A 25,280-nucleotide genomic window follows, 5' to 3' on the forward strand; every position below is an offset into this window, starting at 1 on the left:
GACTCCATTAATTCAGAATTTGTGATTATACCACTAGAGTTTGGGTGATGATTATTTTTGTATCATTTATTTAAAGAGGATTTACTAGGCAAATTCAGAACAGAAATGAGAGGACAAGGGGGAAGATTTAGCATATTTAAGAGGAAACACTTTTCAAGACCCTTAATAGCACTTATTTGCATTTAAACAATTAATGGAATAATTACAATCAAGCCATCTCATTAATTGAAGAAAACCCAACAGGATCTTTATTTGGCAACAGTTTGTTAGCAGAGATTCCCTAAGTATTGACTCAAAGGAAAATTGATAGGAGATATGCCTCCTCCCAAATGCTAATTACCCCCTTTCAATCATCTTAAATGTTTCCCAAACATTGAAGTAATCATTCCAATAAGCTACAGCTAATTGTACAAATTAGTATGCAAATATGTGTCAGTCTGTCCCACAGGTAAGCTCCAGTTTCCTGCAATCTGTGGAGGCAGCCCTTAGCCTAGCAAAGCATGGCAAGCTGGAACAGAAGGAAGGGTCTACCGCTGATCCAAGGGGTTTGAGATTCATTTCCACAGCCCTATCTTCACTAGTTCCTTGATCTGTATTTGCATATTCTGTTTTGATCCTTTTCATACTTCCATTAAAAGGTAGACCTACCCCAGTAGATAAGGCCTACTTGTCTCTTTCTCCTTGATACTGGCTTCTAAATAACTAATAAGCTACAAGTTTTGGGGAAGCAAACGGCCAGCACAGTGACTTCACTGGGTCAATGTCAAACACTGGGATCATTAATTTGATCAGAGTGGGACGCTCAGGACCAAGTGCTGAAAAACTGGTTTCCACTATATCTCATTCATTCATTTAGCAGAGCCCAGGGGATAGAAGCATGGAGGGGCTCTGCCACTTCTGGAATGTGTACAATTTAACTTAACCTCTCTGTGCCTCAGTTTTTTTTCTATAAAATTAGAATGAAAAATCCATTCTTAACAGGGTTGTTACCAGACTTTAAATGAATAAGTATTTTTACAGTGCTTAGAACAGTACCCGATACATAGAAATCACTTTAACTCTGTTAAACAAAATAAGTCCACTCATTAAATATTTGCTGAGTGCTTACTATGAGCCAGGTGCTCTTCTAAATGCTGGGATACAGAATTGGACAGAGTAAACATATCTGTGTCCACTTGATGTTTCTAGTGGAGGCAAGCAGATAACATAATGAACAAGTACACTGGAATACAGAAAGATAGAGCATTGGAGGATAACTGCTATAGAGAGTGATAAAAGAGGATGAAGGTGCTTGGAAGAGCTGGAAGTTTTCCAGCTTTAAACAGGAGCAGGGTAGGCCTTTTGGAGCAAATTCAAAGTTAATAAGGGAGCCAAGCAGATATCTGATGAAAGAAGTTTCAAGACAGAAGGATCAGTTGGTGCAAAAACTCTGAGTGTGAATGAGGAACAAGAAGACTGGGGTGGCTGAAGTAGACTGGGTAAAAGGAGAGGGACAGGAGGTGAGGCTATCTGGGAATGGCTGACTAGACTGTGTCCCCACAGAGTTTTTAGGTCACTGTAAGAACTTTGGCTTTTACTCTGCAAGAAAAGGGGAGTACACTGCAGGACAAAGGCCTTGGGCAGAAGTTTGGATTTGTGCTCTGACCACAGCTGCTCTCTGACCACATCCCTCACCAGGTTTTGGTAGACACAGAAGATCCCTCTGAAAGGAATGGGCACCTGGAGATGATCCGAGGATCAGGGCATGGAAACTGGGACAAGATTCATAAGTATGTCTATTCTAGGCAAGGGAATAGGAATGAGAATCTAAGCTAAGAACAAGGCATTCCCTGATGCGTGCTAAAAGCAGAAGCTTGAAAATATAAATATCATATCCTCATTAGATGATTTTTCATAATTATGAGAACCTTCAAGTGAATACTATTCTGCTCACTGCCAAGTGCCAACCCACAGCTACTCAGCCCTGGTCCTCAACGTGGCCATGAACGGACAAGTTTCCAAGAATGTCTTTGAGGAGATGAGAAACAATGTGATATTTAGTATTGTTTACTGGCAATAAAGGAAAGAAAAACAGCAGATATGGGAAGAACTATCTTATACTTGATTTTTATATACTTTCCAAAATACATTTAAATGGGAATTCAGAACACTTGATTTTTTTTTTTTTTTTTTTTGAGACGGAGTTTTGCTCTTGTCGCCCAGGCTGGAGTGCAGTGGGGTAATCTCGGCTCACTGCAACCTCTGCCTCCTGGCTCAAGTGATCCTCCTGCCTCAGCTTCCCGAGTAGCTGGGATTACAGGTGCGTGCCACCATGCCCAGCTAAGTTTTTTGTATTTTTAGTAGAGATGGGTTTTCGTCATGTTGGGCACGCTGTTCTCGAACTCCTGACTTCAGGTGGTCCGCCCACCTCAGTCTCCCAAAGTTCTGGGATTACAGGCATGAGCCACCGTGCCCGGCTGAAATGTTTTTATTTTTAAGTTTGTAGAATGCTTGCTTATCTTGTTCAACTGCTCAATTTCTTCTGCTGGAAAATCTACAGTATAAATTATGTTGCCACAGTTTTGGTAAAATTGCCATCCTTTCCTCCAATTTTGACAAATGTCTGGCTCAGATGTCTTTGGAATATGACAATAGACAGAATTAGATCACTTTTCACTTTTTCTGGCATGTAAGCCAAAGCTGGGGAGAAGAGACTTTGAATTTATCTTATCTTCTGACTTTAGCACTGCGTGTAAAGGAGTGGCCATAAATTGAGAATATTACTAAGGAAGTTAGGGACATAATAGTTCTATCTTTCCCTGGCTCTCAATCAAATGTTGAGTGTTCAAAATATTAAGAAAAGCATATGGCTTATAATTGATACTATTACTTAACTGAAATCTTTGAGTATTGAGGAGAGACACTGTGCTGGCAGGAAGGTGGGCAGTGGGATGACTATTGTCATGCAGAATGCACTAAACATTTATAGGCTAGGCCTTGATTCATACCAGTCGAATGTCGTTATTTGCTTTGGTCACATTTTGTCTGTTGGAAAGAGAATCTCCTTGAATAATGTTTTTGTTCATCTGAAATGTCAGTCTTATAAAAAGCTGCTAGTCACTATAGTGGTTAGAAATTTCCATCTTATAATTAAAAAAAAAGTTGTTGGCAGTTGAAAGAAACATAAAACTGAATTATGACTCTGGCTAGAGTCAAATTATGTTAAGATTTTATTTCATTACTCTATATTTCTGAATATTACTGAGTCAAGAGAAAGAGTAATCCCTAATTTCAGATGAATTTTTTTTTCTTGGAGATTTTCCCAAGTAATTAATTTTTCTCTTTTGCTTTCCTGCCCTCATCTGCTGCAAACCCCAAACTTTGAGATCTACCTGTCTATCTATTTCCTATCTATCTATCTATCTATCTATCTATCTATCTATCTATCTATCTATCAATCATCTCTGTTGATGGCATATCAAGGGAGGTTCAGATATGTGGGTAAGCTAAGGTTATTTTTTTTTCGTTTAATTACCTTGTCCTTTGAAATCATTCTGTCCTAATGATGCAGGTGCTTGTGCCAGTGGTTGAACTCCTATATTGATATTTGCTGCTCAGGTATTTGGCCAGGATTATTTAAGCCAGAGGCTGAAGGGTAAAGACTGACTGCTTACATAAGCTATTACATAATAGCTATTACATAAGCTATTACATAATAGCTTAGGTGAGTGGTTGTCAAGAGCAAGCCATTCCCTTTGATGCGTTAGGAAGCAATTTTGATTGATCCAGTAACTATTGGAAAGAGAATTGACATTTGGGGATGATGCTAGTTTCCTGCAAACAATGATATTTATGTAGATAAAAAAAACCTAAACCTTCCCAGGTGCTCCATTTCTTGGAGAATTCCATCCCTTTGTCCTTCAGGAAAATTGTCAGTAGCAGGTGATTGCAATTACCCTAAAGATTTCTGGTTTTTTATCCTAGATAAAAAATGGTTTAAGAATGGTTCCCAGTGAGCTCTTTAAAAAAATTGATTTCAATGAGTCCTCAATGCAATGTTAATCCATAGCTCTTTCAAAGGAAGAAGACTCCATCCCCAATTTTGCTTCTGTCATCCAGGACTGCCAGGACTTTGGATGAAGACTGCTGTAAGCTAATACTCTAACCTAGCTAGCATTGAAAACGATGCAGTTGTTAAGCCATGTCTTGGGAAGGCACCTGATGAAATGCCTCAAGTCTAAATTTTAACAGAAGCACTGCTTTAAATGAAGGTTCCTAGGCGCTTAATACCAAAATGAAGAGTGTTAATATTGGGTCTGTTTTCAGAGTGTTTTCCTCATCATAATGGTGGCTACTCTTTCCTTATCCATTTTTTTTTCACTCTCCACCTCACAAGGTCCCTTCATTTTCCCTATGTAGCCATGATCTCCAAATCCAGACTCCCTCATCTCCTGGACTATAGGTAAGTATTTCCAACACCTTCTGATGGTCCCCAAATGAATCAAATGTAATATATTTAAAACCAGCCTATCTCTCCTCTGAAATTGTTGAGCACCGTGTGTTCTTAGTCTCAGCTGATGTCATCACTATCTGACCATGCCCCCAAATCAGAAAGTGCAGAAATCCTCACCTCCAGTCTCTCACCTCAAACACCACCCCTTGATGGCTTAGCCTCAGAAATGTTTTATGAATTCAGTTTTTCTTCTCCATCTTTTCTGCCTCTATTTTGGTCCCGATGCTCATTATGTAGCTTTTGGGCAATGTAGCAGCCTCCATTCCTTCCTGCCCTCCACTATTCCTTCTCCATTCCAATTATTCCTCAAGACATAGTCAGAATTATCTTTCTCGAAACCAAATTTGATCAGGTTATTGTGCTACTTAAGGACCTCCTTTCAGTTTCCAATCACTTACAGCATAAAATTCAAATGACTGTACTCAGAAGAGTAGCTTCTTCTCGGTTTCTATCTTCCTTTGAGCTTCTGTTCATCTACCTGACCCCCATAAAATCTAGCCAGACTGACCAAGACCTTTGTGATGCTAGAACCACCTCAAATGTCTCCATCTATGGAAGCTTCCTTCAATTGCCAGTGGAAATGAGTCCCTTCCTCTCTTGTAACCAATTAGGCTCCCATTCTACTTACTTTAGGTCCTCTCATTTAAGCGTGAATGAGGTCAGGAATGAGCTAGGACATTGAACTTAGAACCAGTGGGCACTCAAGAAATGCTTGGCTAATGCATTTTTTTTTTTTTTTCAGAGACAGATATTCATTCTATCACCCAGGGTGGCGCGCAGTGGCAGGATCATAGCTCACTGCAGCCTTGAACTCCTGGGCTCAAGCAGTCCTCCCACTTTAGCCTTCTGAGTAGCTAGGACTATAGGCATGTGCTAGATGAGGTCTTACTGTGTTGCTCAGGCTGGTCTCGGGGTTTTGGCCTTAAGTGATCCCCTTTCCTCAGCATTCCAAGTTGCTGGGATTATAGGCATGAGCCACTTCAAAAGCAAAATATGTGTCAAAAGTGAAAAACAAAAGTATCATGTGAGGTCTGAGGAGGGACTGATAACTATGTTTTAGTTTGACTAGGCTCGGTTGATCTAAAATGTTATAGGAAGCTGTTTGAAGACACTAGTCCTTTTTTTTTTTTTTGCCTCTAGAGATCGCTAGTGAATCATTTGGTTATTACTAAATTAGTTTTTAATTAAAATATGTTAGTGTTGAATAATTGGCTAGGTCTTTGCAGTAATTCTTGTTATATGATCTTATGCATTTTTAATGTTGGCTACAGACTCATGTTATACTATTATTCTTTAATGTTAATGATTATACTGCTTTGATATTAGATTAGCATATTTGCTTTAATAACATAAATGATTGATTATCCCAGACTCAGAAGGGTAAGTGAATCTCAGAAAAAAATGAGGAAGAGTGAAAAAAAAGAAGCACAAAATGAGCGAATAATCACTTTATTTTAGACTTTGAAACTTGTGTTCCACATTACTTAATTACAGTTGCCTTTATAGATCTTCCAGATGAGTGAAAAATTGTTTTTGGAATTTAATATTGCGAAAATTACAAGATCAATTGAAACCAGAGTATTTTAATGTCTCCATGGAGGCACTGAACCTATATACTTATTTATTAAAAAGCTTGCTATTAGTACAGGAGAGAAAAACCTGAATCTACTCATTCAGTTCAAGCAGTTGATAGTTTTATCTTGCATCTCTTTTGCTCCAGGCACTGAATACCTATTTTGTTCTAGGTACTGTGGCTAAAGTGATGAACAAAACAATAAGCGTCCACTCTTAGGGAGCTTATGCTCTGATGTATAATAAAACCAATAATGAAAGACAATAACAAATACGCCAGCGAACATCAAATAGTGATAAATTCTATAAAGACAAAAAAACAGGAATACATGTGGAGAATCACTGCTGGCTTCCTTAGATTGAATGGTCAGGTTATTCACATAGGTATTGAGCATCTCCTGTATGCTAAGTACTGTGATACATACTAGGAAATACATAGACTACTAACAAATAGTTCCTATTCTTATGTAGTTTTCAATCTAACAGAAATAAAAGTATGTATGGAAACCAACAACTGTAGCAGAGTATGATAAACACTGTTACAGACCATCCACTGCTACAGACCATTCCCTTTGTGCTGTGTTGAACCCCAGAACACAAGGGAAGCGAATGTAACAACTCCTGGAGAGTCAGGGAAAACTTTCAAGAAGAGAGCGAGCTGAGAATTAAAAAATGGATAGGAATTACTAACATGGTGAAGGGAAGTGGTAGAACTGGGTTTTTCAAATAGAAGGAACATTATTTTTAAAGGCACAGAGACAGTGTACATGAAAAATATGAATGGTTTAGTATTGCTGGAGTGTAGCATATGACTGTGTGTGTGAGCATGTGTGCGTGTGCACACGCACTGGTGCATATGTGGGTACCTTCAAGGGAAATTGGTGCAGAAATTAGCCTAGAGATGTAGGAAAGATCAGGCTGTGAGAAGCCTATGTGTAGCAAGGTGTGATACTGTGAAATACACAGTATATTTGGTCTTCCTCCTTATTTCCTGGCATATAACTCTTAAAATCCTTAGAATCTTCAAAGTGATAAGTGTCTTTTTGTATGAATTGACTGGTGGCTGGAAACCCCTAGGCAGCTTCAGGATGGAGGCTGGTCACCAGAAAGACCAAGACAGGGTTAGAGGGTTGGAACTTTTAATCCCACCACCCAACCTCCAAGGAGGGGAAAGGGGCTGAAGGTTAAGTTGATCATCAGTGGCCAATGATTTAATCAATCATGTCTATGTAATGAAGCACCCTCCATAAAAATAAAAGAGGACAAGGTTTGAAGAACTTCTGTACAGATGAACATCTGGAGATTCCTGGAGGATGGCGTGCCCAGGAAAGGCATAGAATCTTGGCACCCCTTCCTACATAACCTTGCCCTACGCATCTCTTCATCTGTATCCTTTGTAACATCCTTTATAATAAGCTGGTGAATGAAATAAGTGTTTCCCTGAGTCCTGTGAGCCATTCCAGCAAATTAATTGAGCCCAAGAGACGGTCACGAGAACTCTGATCTATAGCTGATTGGTTGGAAGCACAGGTAAGAAAACAAATCTAAAGCTTGCAATTGGCATCTGAAAGTTGGGGCAGTCTTGTGGGACTGAGCCACAAGATCTGTGGGATGTGACGCTATCTCCAGGTAGATAGTATCAGAACTGAATTGAATTAGAGAACATCCAGCTGGCACTGTAGAACTGATCACATGCTTTGCATGTAGGGAAAACTCCCCACACATCTGGTGTAAGAAGTGTTCTGTGTTGTGAGTGGACAGATAAAAGGCTTTGTTTTTTCCTCTTTGATAAGGTAAGAATTAAACCTTTTAATTCTAAAAAATACTTGGAATTTTACTGTGGGTTAAAAATAGGAAAAGACAGAATGATCCCAATGTTATAGGTGTTATGCACTAAGAAAATGTCAACATACGTAAATAAGTGAAAAAGAAAGTTTATAATTATTAAATCAGATTGTCTTATATTTTTAATAAAATATTGTTTGTGCTATAGTAATAGCTGTAAAATGTTTCTAACTTTAACATCCTATAACATTGTTTTTCAATCTAAACTGCCTGATAGTTTCCTTTATTCAAATTTATGCCAATTTTAAAAATTTGAACTTTTGATAAATAGGTTTGTAAAGCTTAAAGATTTCTTTAATATAGCTGGATAAAGGAGAGTAGAAAAGTTTGATTGGATGAAGAATACTCCAAACCATGTACTGATGCAGGTTTTATCCTTTTGATTTATGGGACCTAAGGATGACACCCCCCAAACTTAGCTTGTGGTGTTGATGTCTTTCACTTGAAAGCCTGCATTATCCATCAGAATACAGTGTGCTTTTGAATAGGCAGAATGGGTGAACTCTATCCACTTAAATATGGGCTTTCCTGCCACAATTGCCATATATACATTGCTGGAAAACCCAGTTTGGGGCAATATTTCACACTAAAAAGAACAGGGCTTATGATAAAAATAGAATTCGACCAAACCACTCTAAACCTAGGAAACTTTGTAAACAGAGACCTAACAAAAACAATTCTAATAAGATAAAAGTACAGTTAAAAAGGCATGTCAAATTCTAATAAGGAAATGCTGGAGTAATCTTGGCCTTCACTAACACATAGGTAAAGAGAGCTTGATGGACTGGGATGTTGGTAAATATTCAGGCTGCTGCATTATGGAGATAAGGTCACCCTGTCATATGTCACAGGTAGAGAGAGGTGTTGGCTTTGCATACAATGTGGTGATGCTAATGATGGATTACTTCTGTTCATCGTCTATGTTTGTGTCTTCTGCACAAGACTGGGAAGATCTGCCTAAGTAACTTCCAAGGAAGAGCAAGTATCCAAAATAAAGAAGGCAGACATGGCAGTACTGCATTCCTTCAAGCTTGGTGCATTCAGGTAGGCCAATGTGTTGTATGTTGAGTTGCTGTTATATGAGAAAAATAATCTCTGACTTCTGTGTTACATTGACATCATTACTGTAGGCACAATTTCATAAATTGTGGATGAGGTAACTTGCATTAGGGAAACTTAAGGTAGCAGATTGACTGTATTTGCATAATACACCACATTCTCCACCTGATTTAACTAGGAAAATAATTTTAAAGAATCATCACAGACAGGGATGGGGACTATATGAGTATCTCAGTGTACAGCTGTTATATAATGTATGCCATGCCTCTGGCTCACAGCATACCTGGTAGGTCCTTAGTGAATATTTGATTAGTGAATAAATGAATTAATAAATCAATGAACAGCTCAAGATAAAAAAAAAAAAACCTGCAAAAGTGACTCAAGGAAACGTTTGTCCTCACAGTGTTGGGGTTTCGAAGGACACAGCTCGACCTCTATCCTAGAGCTCTCCAAAGCTCTTTCTTGGACTCTACAAACTGACAAGCTTCCCAGCCTCATCACACAGTCCATTTGCCTCAGCCAGTTGTATGCACATCCCTGCCTGGCTACAGTGACCCTGGGCATCCAATTCTCCATGGCTGTAGGCTATAGGTCAAGACCAGAAAGTGACTCAGAAAGGAGCCTATGGGAGAGAAGCAGATGGGTTAACTGACAGGCAGAGAAACCTCCAGACTCACAGAGGTGTAATTAACTCACAAATTCTCCAGTCATTATTATCATTAAGTCAAAGAATGCCCCCCAGCCCTTCTTCACTTCTACATAACACTCCTCCAGCATAATATGTTGGGATTTCTCTTTCTTTTAAGGTTGCATTTGATGTTATTCGTACTTGATGTTCCCTGATTTAAAAAATAACTTTCAGGAGAATAAGGGGTGGGGAGTGAGAACCAGAGTGAGTCCTCCCTCCTGCCCTGCACTCCTAGGGGTGGTCCTCTTTTACTTTCTACCCTCCTGGTCTCCCCTGAGAGCTGTTTTGGTCTGGAGCTTCCATTTCTTTGTTAAGACTCTTCTGCAGTGTTCTTTCGTGAGGAGGGCTTTCCAGGTTTTCCCAGGATGCTGAGACCTTGCGGCACTGAATCTCCCTCAATTAGTCTTCAGTGAGCCAAGGCTGGAGGGCCTGTAACACTTGCACAGTCTCTTTTCTGTTCTCCATTTTCCAGTAATGTTCTGTGTATTCATTGTGATTTATAGCCCTGGAGGGAGCCAGGTCTGCAGCGTTTTCATTGAATCCAGCCTGTAATGTTGTTTGTCAAGCTGCCATTTACAGCTTGGAAAATTTTTCTCTAATCTACTTTGCAGAGGCATGATGTGTCTTCTCACTTTAGTTGTAACCCCTGGTGTGTATGCCTGCGTGGGGAACAGTGGGACCTACCCTATTGCTTCCAGCTTTTGGCTTTGTACAGTACCAAAACAATATTCAATATATAGGCATGATCAGTAGTAATCTATATTGAAAATAGTTTTTGATCATCTCATTTGTGATCTCCAAGATTAAAAAAATGACTTAGAGATATATCTATTTTCTTATGTGGATAGGTCTTAAAGTGGGAACTTAAAAAAATGATGAATTAACCTATTTCTCTCTCATCTTCTAATTAAGCAATTTCACCATGATTTCAAGGTTATTTTCTTCTGGAGTCAGTCAGAGGTTGTAGAAAACACTGTACTTGAATTCTTCCAGGGCAGGGCAATGCCTTGTTCATTTTTGGGACTCCAGACCCCAGCACAGGGGCTAAAATGTAGGAAGCATTTAATATATATTTGAGTTAAATTGTGTGAGTTAAGGAACTGGACCTGGAGAAATTAGAAGAGGAAGTAAGTAGAACCCAGGGAAATATATGAAAATCTATAGAAATCCACAGGATCAGCGATCAAGTGGGAAATCCAGAGTTGGGATACGTAGGCCGGAGCAAGATGGCAGGTCTCAATCAGAGAGGCAGTGAGCAAATGGGAATCACAGACAAAGCAAACCACATCTGGCAGGAGGCAGGTAACCTGCAGCTATGTAGTAACCAAAGGGGGGGAATACTTCTAATCTGCTGAGGAAAGCCCTCCCAGAAATTTCTGTGAGGCACAAACCAATTATACAGGACTTACGATTTTGGTTTAACCTGCAAGTTCTCTATACTGTTCTAGTCCATGCCCTTTCCCTATTCATGCTGCCTCTGTTTGGTTTAGGGCTCCATTGTGTTTTACTTGAATAACTTCACCTGCTTCCTAAATGTCCCCCATCCTATTACTCTCTACTCTAGTCCATCCTACAGTCAGGTCCTGCCTCTTGTCTGAATTTTGGTGCCATATCCATGATTCCAAGAACATGTCAATATTAGTGTTATATAATTAAATGGGCCATCTCCTTTCATTTACTGATGATTTGCCACCAACTATTACTGTATTAAGTGGTATCACTGTATCAGCTTTGGATTCTATTCTCAGGAAATTTACAGTTCAACTGGTGCCTAATTTTTCTCAACTTCTCCCACCCCTGGCTCACCCTCCTTCAGTTGCTCATCTTCTTGCCCTTCCTTGTCTCACCAGGTATGCTCCTGTCTAAAGCTTTTGTCCTTGAAGCTCCATCTGCCTGGCATGTTCTTTTCCCTAATCTTTACATGCCTCGTCGCCTCATTCCATTCAAGTCTCTGCCACCCATTTCAGTGGACTTCTCTAAACATACTATCTAAACACTTCTTCATTACCTATTCTTTTTCTTGCTTTCCTTTTATTTGTGATATCTAATATATTGATTTTCCTGTTTGTTTATTCTAGGTCTTCCACAAAAACATGAGCTCCATGAGAACAGAGATTTTGACTGTTTTGTTCATTGTTATATCCTCAGCTCCTAAAAAGGAATGCCTCATCCATATTGGATACTGCATACATCTTCTTGAATAAATGAATAATGGAGAAGATACAATGTCAAGTAGACAGGACTGAGGAAAGTTAGAGGAAAGAAAGTTTATTTCAGGAAGGAGGAGGTATTTGGTCCAGGTTTCAAATGATGGAAATGATCAAAGCATGGAAAGATAGTAAGGGAAGGGTATTTTTCCTTCTACTGACAAACATTTTGGCTTCTTTCATTTTCCAGTAACCCTGTAAAATTTTCTTACTACCTTTCTCTTTCTCTCTCAGTTGGATATACTTTTGTGAAGCTCAAAAGGGCATAAAAGCTAAACATCAGTGTGGACCTGGTTGAGTATGGCTCATCTATAGCTGTAAGGGTGTCTGCTGGGTAGCCTGTCAAGTCTTGAAACAAAGTTGTATAGAGTACAGTGGTATAGCCTGGACCACTTGGTTAGACATCAATGTTTGCATAGAAATATGGAAAATTCTTTCCTTCCTTAATTGTAGATAGAGGCATGGTCTTTTTCAGGCACAATCATTATCTTTAACTTCAAAAATTCTTTCCTCTAATATCTGAAATACTTTTTATGGGGCAACTTACTATGTTATTATCCCTCTGTTAAGATTCAGTGTAGGTGTTTAACTATTCCTGCTTTTTTCTTTTCAGTCATCGGCAGATTGATGAGGGTCGTTAGTCTCTGTGAATCATTTTAGAGTTTATTTGCATTTTCCTTGATGAAAGAAAAGCAAAGGAAAATAATTGCAGTTTTCAATGTTCATTGGGATATTCTGAGAGCTTTCTGCAGTAAATTATAGGGATGTGATAAATCTAAAGAAGCATCACTCATTCCTCACATCTGATTGCTTCATATCTCATATTGCGTTACTGCCTTTACAAACATAAGATTTAATATCCTCAAATGGATTCTTATCCTTACACTCTGTTATCCTCTTACAATGTTTAATACCAGAAGTTTTAAATGTAAAGACTGCTGTCATCTCATTCTATATCAAATCCATACAATTTCATGTGCAAACCTTTCTACTTTGCAAGGACTGGTAAACGTGCTTGTGGCTGATTTTTCCCTCCCTTGTTAATACTGGTATATAGGAAGTGACAACAATGTCTCTAACTCTTCAATACCATGTTATATATATAGTGAATAGTTATATAGCAATTAAAATGCATGTACCCACATTAAAAAAGAAAACATGTAACAAATTAATTATGTAGCTGTTATTACCTTTTCAAGGCGATACTTCACTTTACAAAAGAATTCCCTATGGATTTTCCTTAAATAGTAAGCTCCACTAGTGCATTTAAGATATAATTAGACCTGCCTACATTGAGTTTGTACACAATTCAGGAGCAGAGTCACTGTGCAAGGAAACAATAAACTCATGTTTACTTTGCTACCTGAAGCATAAGGAGAAAACATGCATATGTAGAAGCTGTCAAACATCTGGATGTTTGGGAAAGCCTGGATAGAGTACTCATCCAGATGCTGAGCACGATCGATTTGTAGTTTGGCGTCTTTCTAACACAGCCGGAGGGTACAGGAGCAAATATACTGAGACAGGCTCTATCTTGCTAAAATTGATAGTGGCATTCCTTTTACTGCAATTTTAGAAATGATAACCTGCAATAAGAATTTTGCAAATAATATGCATCACTTTCATCAAATGGAGTTTTCTGTTCTCAACATGATGGACAATTTTCATCTAAAAACTTAAAACAAATACTTTAAAATTAATCTGGATGGCAAGAAGTTCTTCAACAGAGAGGAAATGCACTCCAGACAGTATTGTTCTCAAAAAGGTGGGAAATACAATGCTAAAACCTACAACCTTTGGCTAATGAAATCAAAACAAACCAAACAAAACTTACCATAATAGTCTAACCTGGAAATAGGAGAACTCATTTCAACAGCATGTAACTCACCTGAGCAAAGTGAACTGGGACTAGAAGATCAACCGTTACACTTGACTATTTACCCCATGAATCCAGCTCTTCAATATTTGCAAAACAGAATTTAGAATTCTCAGTACAAAGAACTTCTAGTGGTCTGAATTAATATGCCCATTTGTGATAATTTGGTAAGTGGAACTCTTTATGAAAGCATAACATCCTAAGTAAAAGTGTTGTAAACCTCATTTGGTATATATGGAACAAAAAGGAGCCTTAGACATGAGCACTTCATTGAGTGCTGGCAAATACTTTTTGGTAGACTTGTCAGCCTTGAAAGAAGCAAGAGAATGAGAGGCAGCGGGATGCTCTGAAGACAGCCCAGTCTTTTCCTCAGCCAGGCCTAGGCTGGAATCTTGGCTGTTTTACACTTGGTGTGTTATCTTGCACAACTTATTTAGCTATTTGTGAAAATGGGAGGGGATACTTACATTGCCAGTTTTATTTTTCTAATAAGAAACCAATGAGCCTAATAAATGAAGGGTACTTAAAAAATGCTGGCTCCCTTTCATTTTTGATGGAGTCACCAAATATAGGAAATTAACACCAGCTTTTAACCGTCCTTGGAATGTGGACACAAAGTTTCATACATGTTCTTGAGTTCACAAATTTTATCACCAGGGTGATGGCACAGCAAGCAAGTCCATCAGATCTGGAGTTATTCCTGCCCAGTGTTACACTCAGTAGATGCAGGCATGGAGAGAAGAGATATAAAGCCACAAGCACTGTCATCAGACGTATTTACTAAAATGCTGCAACAATTGAAATCAGTTTCATTAGTCACCAGAAATAAGTGGCTATTGTGAACACATGCTGCATGCCGAATGTATACCACTGAGTCACTTTTAGAGAACATGTTCACGTAGCAAGCTTACATAATTAAGTGTTTGATTGTGGTGAGAAAACTCTTACACAGATACTTGTTTTCTACTATAAAATATAATATTTTCTCAAGTGTAGCATTTTCAACTATTCCACAGTTCACCTGTACTTGTGTCCCTATGAGGTCTCCATTATACATGGAGGATCCTGTGATGATCATATTTGCTAGCTTTCAAAGAGTTTTCCTTCTCTCGGTCCCAGTCCTAAGCATGTACTTGAATTTATCTAATTTTCACATCAGCCTTATGAAGTAGGCTATATCATTAACCACCTTTTTTTGAGTTTTAAATTTCATTTAATTTTTTTTTAATTTTTAGTTTTATTTTAAGTTCCAGGGTACATGTGCAGGATGTGCAGATTTGTTACATAGGTAAACGTGTGTCATGGTGGTTTGCTGCATCTATCAACCCATCACTTAGGTATTAAGCCTAGAGTGTATTAGCTATTTTTCCTAATGCTCATTTAATTTTTAAAAATATTTTTCTCAATTTTTTGTATTGTGGTAAAATATATGTACTATAAAATTTACAGCTTAACCATTTTAAAGTATGGTTCAGTGGTATTAAATACATTCATAATGTTACAGAACCATCACCACCACCCATCTCCATAACTCTTTTCTTCCTGTAATGCTGCAACTCTATCTGTTAAACAATAACTCACTATTCCCTGATCCCTATAGCCCCTGGCAACAACCATTCCACTTTGTCTCTATAATTTTTTCACTATTCTAGGTATCTCACTCATATAAGTGGAATCATACATTATTTTTTTTTTGTGGCTGGCTTATTTCACTTCGCATAATGTCGCCAACATTAATCCATGTTGAAGCATATGTCAAAATTTCCTTCCTTTTTAAGGGTGAATAATTTTTTTTTGTATGTATATACCATATTTTGCTTATCCATTCACTTGTCAGTATACACTTGGGTCTTTTCCACATTCTGGCTATCATGAATAATGCTGCTATGAACATGGGTGTACACATCTCTTTGAGACCTTGCCATCAATTTTTTTTTGGCGCACATCCAGAAGTGGAATTGCTGCATCGTATAATTCTATTTTTTATTTTTTTGAGGAAAAAAAGCTGTATTGTTTTCCATAGTGGCTATAGCATTTCACAGTCCCACCAATTGTGAACAAGGGTTCCATTTTCTCACATCCTCACCAACATTTGTTATTTCCTGTTTCTGTGATAGTAGCCATCCTAATGGGTGTGAGGTGGTACTCGGTGTAGTTTTGATTTGCACTTCCCTAATGATTAATAACGTTGAGCATCTTTTCAGGTGCTTATTGGCCATTTGTACCTCTTTTTCTTGAGAAATGTTTATTCAAGTCCTTTGCTCATTTTTGAATCAGGTTGTTTTTGTTGTTGAGTTTCAGAAATTCTCTACATAGTCCAGATATTAACCCCTTAACATGTATGTTATTTGCAGATATTTTCTCTCAGTCTGTGTGTTGCCTTTTTTCTCTGTTGATACTGTCTTCTGATGCACAAAAGTTTTAAATTTTTATGAAGTTCAGTTTCTCTATTTTTTTCTTTTGTTGCCTACTCCTTTGGTGTTATGTGCAAGAAATCACTGACAAATCCAATGTCATGAAGCTTTTGCCTTATGTTTTCTTCTAACACAAATCCAATGACTTGAAGCTTTTGCCTTATGTTTTCTTCTAACAATGTTATAGTTTTAGGTCTTTAATGCATTTCAAGATAATTTTTGTGATTTGTCTTAGGTAAGGGTCCAACTTCATTCTTTCACATGTGGATATCTAATATTTCCATCACCATTTGTTGAAAAGACTGCCCTTTCCCCACTGAATGATCAAAAATCATTTGACCATATATGTGTGGATTTATTTCTGGACTTTCTATTCTATTCCATGGGTCTAAATGTTGGTCTGTATGCCTATATATAACATAAAATTTACAGCTTAACCATTGTAAAGTATAGTTCAGTGGTATTAAATACATTCATAATGTTACAGGAGACTACCTCATGATTGATTACTGTAGCTTAAATACATTCATAATGTTATAGGAAACTACCTCATGATTAATTACTATAGCTTTGCAGTAGTAAGTTTTAAAATAAAAAATTATGAGTCCTTCAGCTTTGTTCTTTACTTTCAAAATAGTTTTGGCAATTTGGGGTCCCTTAAAATTCTGTATGAATTCTAGGATGGGTTTTTCTATTTCTGCAAAAAACATCATTGGGATTTTGATAGGAATTGCATTGAATCTGTAGATGACTTTGGACATGTTAACAATATTAAGTTCTCAAAACTATGGACATGGAATGTATTTCCATTTATTTGTGTCTTATTAATTTATTTCAGTAATGTTATTGTAGTTTTCATTGTATAAGTTCTTCATCTCTTTGGTTAAGTTAATTCCTAAGTATATTTTGATATTATTATAAATGGAATTGTTTTCATAGTTTCCTTTCTAAATTCTTCATTGTTGGTAAAATGCAACTTATTTTTGTATATTGATTTTGCATCCTGTTACTTTGTTGAATTTATTTATTATTTCTTACAGTTTTTATTTTTTTATTTTTTTAATCTTTAGGGGTTCCTACATATAAGATCACATCATCTGTATACAGGGATAATTTTACTTACTTTTTCAATTGGGATGCCTTTTGTTTCTTTTATTTAATAGTTGCCTAATTGCTGTAGCTAGCAATTAGTACAGTCGTCTAGTACTTTGTTGAATAGGGATGGCAAAAGCAGACATCTCTGCCTTCGTCCTGATCTTACAGGAAAAGTTTTAGTCTTTCACCTTATGGTATGATGTTGGCTGTGGGTTTTTCATATGTGGCTTTTATCATGTTGAGGTAGTTTTCCTCTATTCCTAGTTTGTGGAGTTTTTTTTTTTGTTTTTTTTGTTTTTTTTTTTTTTAATCATAGAAGGACATTGAATTTTTTTCAAACGTTTTCTTCTGGCATAATTGAGATAATTATGGGGCTTTTCCCTTCATTCTGTTAATGTGGCCTATATCATTGATCAATTTTTGTGTGTTGATCATTCTTTCATTGAAGGACTAAATCTCCTTTGGCCAAGGTGTATAATCCTCTTGATACGCTGTTAAATACACTAGCATTTTGTTGATGATTTTTACACTAATGTTTATAAGAAATAATGGTCTATAGTTTTCTTTTTCTTGTGTCTTTGGCATCAAAGTAATGCCTCATAGAATTAGTTAGGAAGTGTTGCTTCTTCTTTATTTTTTTGGAACAGTTTCAGAAGGATTGCTATTAGTTCTTTACATGTTTGTTAGAATTCACTAGTGAAGCCATCAGATCCTGGGCTTCTTTGTTGTTGTTGAAAGATTTTTGATTACTGATTCAATCTCCTTACTAGTTATAGCTCTATTTGGTTTCTATTTCTTTGTGATTTAGTCTTGGTAGGTTTTGTGTTTCCACAAATTTGTCCATTTCATCTAGATTTCCAATGTGTTGTCATATAATTGTTCATAGTACTCTCTTATGAACATATAATTGTTCATAGTACTTTCATTTCTGTGGAATCGGTAGCAATGTTCCCATTTTCATTTCTGATTCTATTAATTCGAGTATCCTTTTTTCTTAGTTCATCTATCTAAAGGCTTGTCTGTTTTGTCAGCCTTTACTAACAGCCAACTTTTGGTTTCATTGATTTTCTTCATGGTTTTTCTAGTCTTTTTTTCATTTATCCATGTTTATTGTTTCCTTTGTTCTGGCTAGCTTGGGTCTAGTGTATTCATTTTTTAGCTCCTTAAGTTGTAAAATGAAGTTGCTGATTTGAGATATTTGTTTTTTTTTTTTAATATAAGCATTTATAGCTATACATTTTAATCTTAGCACAACTTTCACTGTGTCCCATAAGTTTTGGCAGGTTGTGTTTTGTTTTCATTAATTTCTAAGACTTATTTTTTGACCCACTGGTTGTTTAAAAGTATGCTGTTTAGGCTGGGTCTGGTGGCTCACGCCTGTAATCCCAGTACTTTGGGAGGCTGAGGCGGGTGGATCACTTGAGGTCAGGAGTTCAAGACCAGCCTGGCTAATATGGTGAAACCCTGCCTCTACTAAAAATGAAAAAAATTAGCAGGGAGTGGTGGTGTATGCCAATAGTCCCAGCTACTCGGGAGGCTGAGAGGCAGGAGAATCTCTTGAACCTAGGAGGTAGAGGTTGCAATGAGCCAAGATCCCACCACTGTACTCCAGCTTGAGTGACAAAGTGAGACTCTGCCTCAAGAAAAAAAATAAAAGGCATGCTGTTTAATTTTTGAATATTCCAGTTTTATTTCCGTTATTGACAATTAACTTCATCCCATTGTGGTTGGAAAAAAATACTTTGTGTGGTATCCATCTTTTAAAGTCATTGAGACTTAACATGGGGCTAACATAATGGCCTGTGCTGGAAAATGTCCCTGTGTGCTTGAGAAGAATGTTTATGGTATTGATATTGGGTAGAGTGTTCTGTGTAGTCTGTTAGACCTAGTTGGTTTATTGTGTTAAGTCTTCTGTTTTCTTACTTATCTTCTGTTTGGTTGTTCTATCCATTATCGAGAGTGGGGTATTGAAGCCTTCTACTATTATTGTAGAACTATCTATTTCTCCCTTTAATTTTGTCAGTTTTTGCTTCATGTATTTTATGACCTGTTATTAGGTACATAAATGTTTATAATTATTACATCTTCTTGGTGTATTAAATCTTTTATTAATATATAATGCCCTTCTTTATCTCATAACTTTTTTGATTTAAAGTCTATTTTGTATGATATTAGTAGAGCCACTTCTGCTCTCTTTTGTTTACTATTTGCATAAAATATCTTTTCCACCCTTTTACTGTCAATGCATTTGTGTCTTTGAATCTAAAGTAAGTCTCTTGTACTAAGCATATACATAGTTGAATCATGTATTTTTATCCATTCTGCTAATCACTGGTTTTTATTAGAAACGTTTATCCACTTACATTTAAATTAGTTACTGATAAGGAGAGGCTTTCATCATTTGGCTCTTTGTTTTGTATATACTTTATAGCTTTTTTTTGTTTCTCATTTCCTACATTGCTACCCTCTTTTGTATTTAGTTCATTTTTTTTTCATAGTGAAATGTTTGAATTGCTTTCTCATTTCTCCTTGTGTGTATTCTACAGCTATTTTCTTTGTGGTTGCCATGGGAATTAAATTAACATCCTAAAGTTATAACACTCTAATTTGAATTTATACCAGTTTAACTTTAATGGCATAGAAAAACTCTGTTCCTTTACATCTCTAGCCCTACTCCTTTCAGTTATTAATGTCAAATAATTACATCTTTACACACTGTATTCCAAAAAAGGAAAAAAGAAAAATGAAGCATGTGGGGAGGACCCTTTTAATCTCCTGGAAGTCACTTCCGTTGGCGGGGGAGGGGCTGACAGCAATGGGTGAAGGTGCAGCAACAATGGCTGCCACATTTTTTGTCTGCTCCTCCGTGATCAGAAGCAGCAATTAGTGATCCAGGGTCAGATTTCTGATATTTGGAGCAGGGTTCTTTTTGCCCATCCTGGCTCATATAAGCTGTGTTCAGGTCCCTCCTGGAACATGTGCACAGCTGCAGGCAATGGGCCTGGGTGTAGGGGATGGGTAGCTATCACTGTGCTAAGAGCTGAAATGGACCAAAATTAACTGCAATTTTACCATCTAAGCCTTCCTCTGGAAGTTGCAAACATTCCATAGATTCCAGAGTTCCATCCATTGAATTACATCAAATTCTGCCAGTGCAGAAAGATAGTAGGATTAACAAACCCTCTCCCTACAGAAAGCCTTGTTGCAATAGGTTTCTGCGAATATCTATCTGTAACACTAACCACTTGCTCAAAACAAAGGCCTCATCTGCATAGAGGAACTCATTTCTACCTTGCTAAATCTGAAAGCATTCAAGACTGACATCTACATTTTTATTTTCTACTAAATGCACTCTACTTACTAAACTCTGATCTATTCACTATTCAACAGGTTTTAAAAGTCAAGATACTAATCAGTTTTAGACTTTGAAATTACATGGGTTTCTTTGGACTATTTAGAAATTCATTAGCAATGACAGAATTTACATTTCAGAGGTTTGGAGGATATAAATCTAACATTTTAGATGTTTGACCTGGCTCTGAAAGAAATCTTTTCATGAGATTCCTAATGATTGATTTATTCCTAATATTGGTCATGCAGTAGATCGTTTTTTGTTTCCAAGTTTAAAAATCAGATTTATATTTTCAGTCTAAAATTTCTGGTTGAGGTTCTATATGTGGACCTAAAAGCCAGCTATACCTTAGCCCCTGGGCTCAGATCATTTGTTGTTATCAAAAGGGTGGACAAGGTTAAAAGCCTACTTTCTACCCAAAGGGAAAGCTTGCAAATGGAACAGATCTCTGATGTGCTCTTTGGTCTATCTGTTCTCTACATTGGGCTTTGAAACGGTAACCTTAACGTGAGCAATATGCTGCTGGAGCACAATTTGTATGCAAATGAATTGAGAGAGATTTATTACAGATTCAAAATGAGTTCTCCCTGATATTGCACTGAAAGACTTGATGATGTCTTAGCAACCTTAAGTACAAACTAGCCATCTGAAAGCAAAGGTAGGAAAAGCATCTGCCCTTCTCTCAGGTTATATGAGTTGAAATCTTTCAGTTTCTGCCTTCGTGGTAGTAACAATTTTTTCATATTCAATATTTATTGCTGTAACATAACCAATCTCTGCTTATTAGGGCACGTAAACCATCTTACCGTTTTCCTCCCCCTGCTTCTGTATACCCCTAGGCTCTACAGAAACAGTGAGCTGTTCCAGTTTGTAGTTCATTCAAATAGCTCTAAGACTGTCAAATCTGATAATTTTGGACAAAGTGAGTGGGTTAAAATAGTTGAAAATGAACCAAACTTTCAATCAGATGTGATTTGAGTGTACAGTGCTATAGTTTAGTTGTAATAGAAAGTATGAGAGCTTAAAAGGCTCAGAATAATTCAGATAAAATTATCTTGGGGTCTTTTTCCATTTTAAAGTGAATCGAGCAATTCTGTGTGCTTGAGGATTGACAGCATAATGGCAACAGAGCAAACTGCAGAATTTATCACCAGGTAACTGCATTAGCAGCAAAACTCATAATGCAGTCTGTTGGTGGAAAAGAGCATGAAGGAGCCTTCTATTTTCTTATGAGGTGCCATATGTTCATAGTTCTTAGCCAATTATATTTAGCTACTGCCGAATTACAGTTATTGGAAAATGCTCTCTACTCTATAGTCTTTCACAATGTGATGAGAGGCCTCATAGATAGTGACTCTTCTTATATAATTTGTTTATTAGCATAGATAAACATACTCAAAACTGCTTTCTAACATTGCCTTCTATTTATGATATATCTATAACACCAGATATTGCTGTGTAATAGCAATCCTGAACATTTCTATGTATTTCTAAGGATTGACTACATGTTAAATTGGTGGGCAAATGTTTCAGTAATCTTTGAAACTTTTATATTTCACAGTAACTCTTTTTTAGATAGAATTTTTTTGTAGGATAAGATGCATAGTACAAATGTTAGAGGCAGTTCTTATATAACATTCAGGTACGTTCTTGTTCATGTTTCACTTACCAGGATCAAGAGGCAACTTGAGGCCAGTTTTGTGTGCTCAGGGATGGTAGAAAACACTGACAAAATCAAGCAACCAAAGACAAGGAGAAAACTGTAAAACAACAAAAAAGAGAAATCTGATAAGAACCTTGCTTTATTATCACAGACTTAATTTCTTGCTTCAAATGAATAAAGCACCAGGCCCATTAAATTAGCACACATTAAGTCATAAAACTCTGGAAGGGACTAGCCATTTTGGATATTAAAATACAGTATGATATACAGTGCAAATGGGGCTCCTCTGCAACTTTATTGATGAAAAAAAGGTTGTGTTTGTGAGTTTGTGTGTGGCATGCTGCATTAAAATGTTAACATCTAAGAGTTTGTGAATTTCCCATACAACTTCCTTCCCAAACAACGATCCTGAGAGAGGCCCAGAAAGTATGTTTTTGCTCTCCTATCTGGGGAGCACACGCCACAGTCACTCTTCTTTTAAAGGAGCAGAGTCTGTCTCCTGTTTGGCAACTTTGCTAAACTATCAAGTGTCCTCATTGGTTGATACTGAGCCACCAGCTTATTTTCAGGATCTGATATTGCTCATGGATTCTCATTTGCTATTCTTTTATGTTATTAATAATAAGATCATATATTAATAAAAAGAATAGAAAAGGAAGTGAATGATTTCCTCTGCTATCCATGCACTTTCCATTTCCTTTTAGTCAAACTGCTGGATAAATGACTTCTTAGCTCTGTCTATTCATATATAAGGATAAGGAACAGAAGTCAGGATCAGGCATTGTCTACCAATTAATCTACAGACATTTTTATTCCTATAAATGTGTAACTTCTAGGATCAAGGCGGGAGCTGAGTTTCCAAGGAAAATGTCTACTAAAAGGGAAGGTTCTGTTTCAAAGTTGAAGTTACTTATTTGAAAGGCAGGATTAAAAAACAAAAAACCTGAGCTACTTGCTCTAGGCTATATTTTTTACTTTTGTTCATCTCTGGGAAATTCATACAGTAAGCTGTTTTAAAATACCAAGTTTCTATGCTCCTCTGGATGATGGTAAAGTTAGTCCCTGACTCCTCCTTGCTTCCCCTGAAAAGTCTTACAAGACTTACTACCATACTTGATTGGAAGTTCCCAAAGGTCAGGGTTTGGGCAGTATAGCCAGAGTTTGGTTAATTATGCCTACAGGATAAATCTGGCTCCTAATGCCTGTTTGTGTAAATAAAGTTTTATCAGCACACAGTCACACTCATTCATTTATGTATTGTCTATGACTGCTTTCATGCTATGATTGCAGAACTGAGTAGTTACAACAGGGACAGTAAGGCCCACAGAAATGTTTGTTGACCCCACCTCATCTATTCCTTGTTTCCTTATATTTATCTCAACATGTTTTCTATGCTGATAATAATGACTAACATTCATAGCGTGGTTCCTATAAGCTGGACAATGTGCTAAGCCCCTTTTAAATGCATTCTCCTCATTCTCCTTATATTATCCATTATCTCTACGTTATCCCCAGAAATCTATGGGATACAAATATTATAATCCCCATTTTCCAGATATGAAAACTGAGAATTAACATTTGTAGCTCATCCAAGGATGTGTAGCAGAAAGAGAATCTAAGCACTGTGTAGTCTAAGCCTCTACACAGTGCTGCTGAATAAGCATCAGAGATAATGGTGGTAACATTCTCAGCTCAGGCAGACACTTCTCTATCTCCTCAAACTGAGGGGGAAGGGGTTGCCATTCTAAACGGAAGAAGTCTCCAAGAGGAAGGAGTCGGCTAGTGGAAAAAACCTAATACGTGATGTTGGTGATTCATCATGCTTTTTTATTTCTCATTTTTATTTTTTTAGAAATAGGGTCTTTCTCTGTTGACCAGGCTAGAGTGCAGTGGTGCATTCATAGCTCATTGTAACTTTAACCTTGAACTCCTAGAGTTCAAGCCATCTTCCCACCTCAGCCTTCTGAGTAGCTGGGACTATAGGCACAGGCCAGCAGGCCTGGCTAATTTTTAAAAAAATTTTTTGTAGGGACAGGGTCTTACCATGTTACTCAGGCTGGTCTTGAACTCCTGGTCTCAAGGGATCCTCCCAACTCAGCATCCCAAAGTGTGTCTGGCATCATCCTACTTTTGATTCATGCATCTAATGATTCAGGATACTGTGGATTATATTTTAAGTTGGTCCTAATGGACTAAAATTTGTAAACTAGAGGTCAAAATCCAGTGCACCTACCTGACCCCCAAGCTACAAATGAGAAAGTGAAATACAAGGATTGCTAAGGTAGTTGGGAGGATGATGTGACATCAGATGACAGTGATAGATGTTCTCCTCTGGCGAGTAGCCATTATCTGGATACTCTCTCCGCTTCCCCACCAAGTCCAGGTTTACCAGAAAACACTTGGAAAATGAGCAGGAGATTATTTAATCATTAAGATATTTTCCTCCTTTGAGAGCATCTCAGTGACAGTTTTATAATCTCTATGTCTGTGTTCAAAATACACCTTATTGCTAGTTTCTTCTTCGTCAATATTTGAATCCTACAAGGAGGGTACAAAATGTGAAAGGCAGCAAGTCAGAAAACGAATGAGGCAAGTTATTTGCTCTCTGTTTCATGGAACAAGAATTATCAAAGTTTGCAGAACAGGGTGAAACAGGTGGCTGAACTGGGAGTCTGGAGCCAAGTGGAGGAGAGGCTTATAGGGCAGAGTCTGCATTTAGTTCAGTAGAAAATGGGGAGCCATTGAAGATTTCTGGATAGGATAAAAGGGTCATCAGAGTTGCCTTCTGGGAAAATTAAGTTGGCAGCAGTGTGTAAAGAATGGATCTGAGTCATGAGAGGCAGGAACAAGGGTAACAGTGAATCCAGGTTAGGCTGTAAATGAACATAGTAGAAATGAGAATGGAATAAAGAGGGAGACTGAAGGGATGCTGTAAATTGAGGAGCAGAGTCTTGAAAGTGGGTGTGGTGGCTGGAAAGTCTGAGATGACCATAAAAGTTAGGAGAAGAAAAGTCAAA

General features: G+C 37.4%; 1 protein-coding gene across 6 annotated transcripts in view; it reads right to left on the bottom strand.

The window, feature by feature from the left end:
* The window catches only part of LOC105479465 (potassium voltage-gated channel subfamily Q member 5), a 566,685-nt gene that overhangs the window by 181,120 nt on the left and 360,285 nt on the right, over nt 1-25,280 (bottom strand). For all 6 annotated transcript variants that reach the window (XM_011737415.3, XM_011737416.3, XM_011737418.3 and 3 more), the window contains one exon: nt 22,270-22,360. In XM_011737415.3, the coding sequence (XP_011735717.1) occupies nt 22,270-22,360 (91 nt within the window). The remainder of the gene's footprint in view (nt 1-22,269; nt 22,361-25,280) is intronic.

The sequence above is a fragment of the Macaca nemestrina genome, chromosome 5 (assembly GCF_043159975.1).
Source record: "Macaca nemestrina isolate mMacNem1 chromosome 5, mMacNem.hap1, whole genome shotgun sequence".
Lineage (NCBI taxonomy): Eukaryota > Metazoa > Chordata > Mammalia > Primates > Cercopithecidae > Macaca > Macaca nemestrina.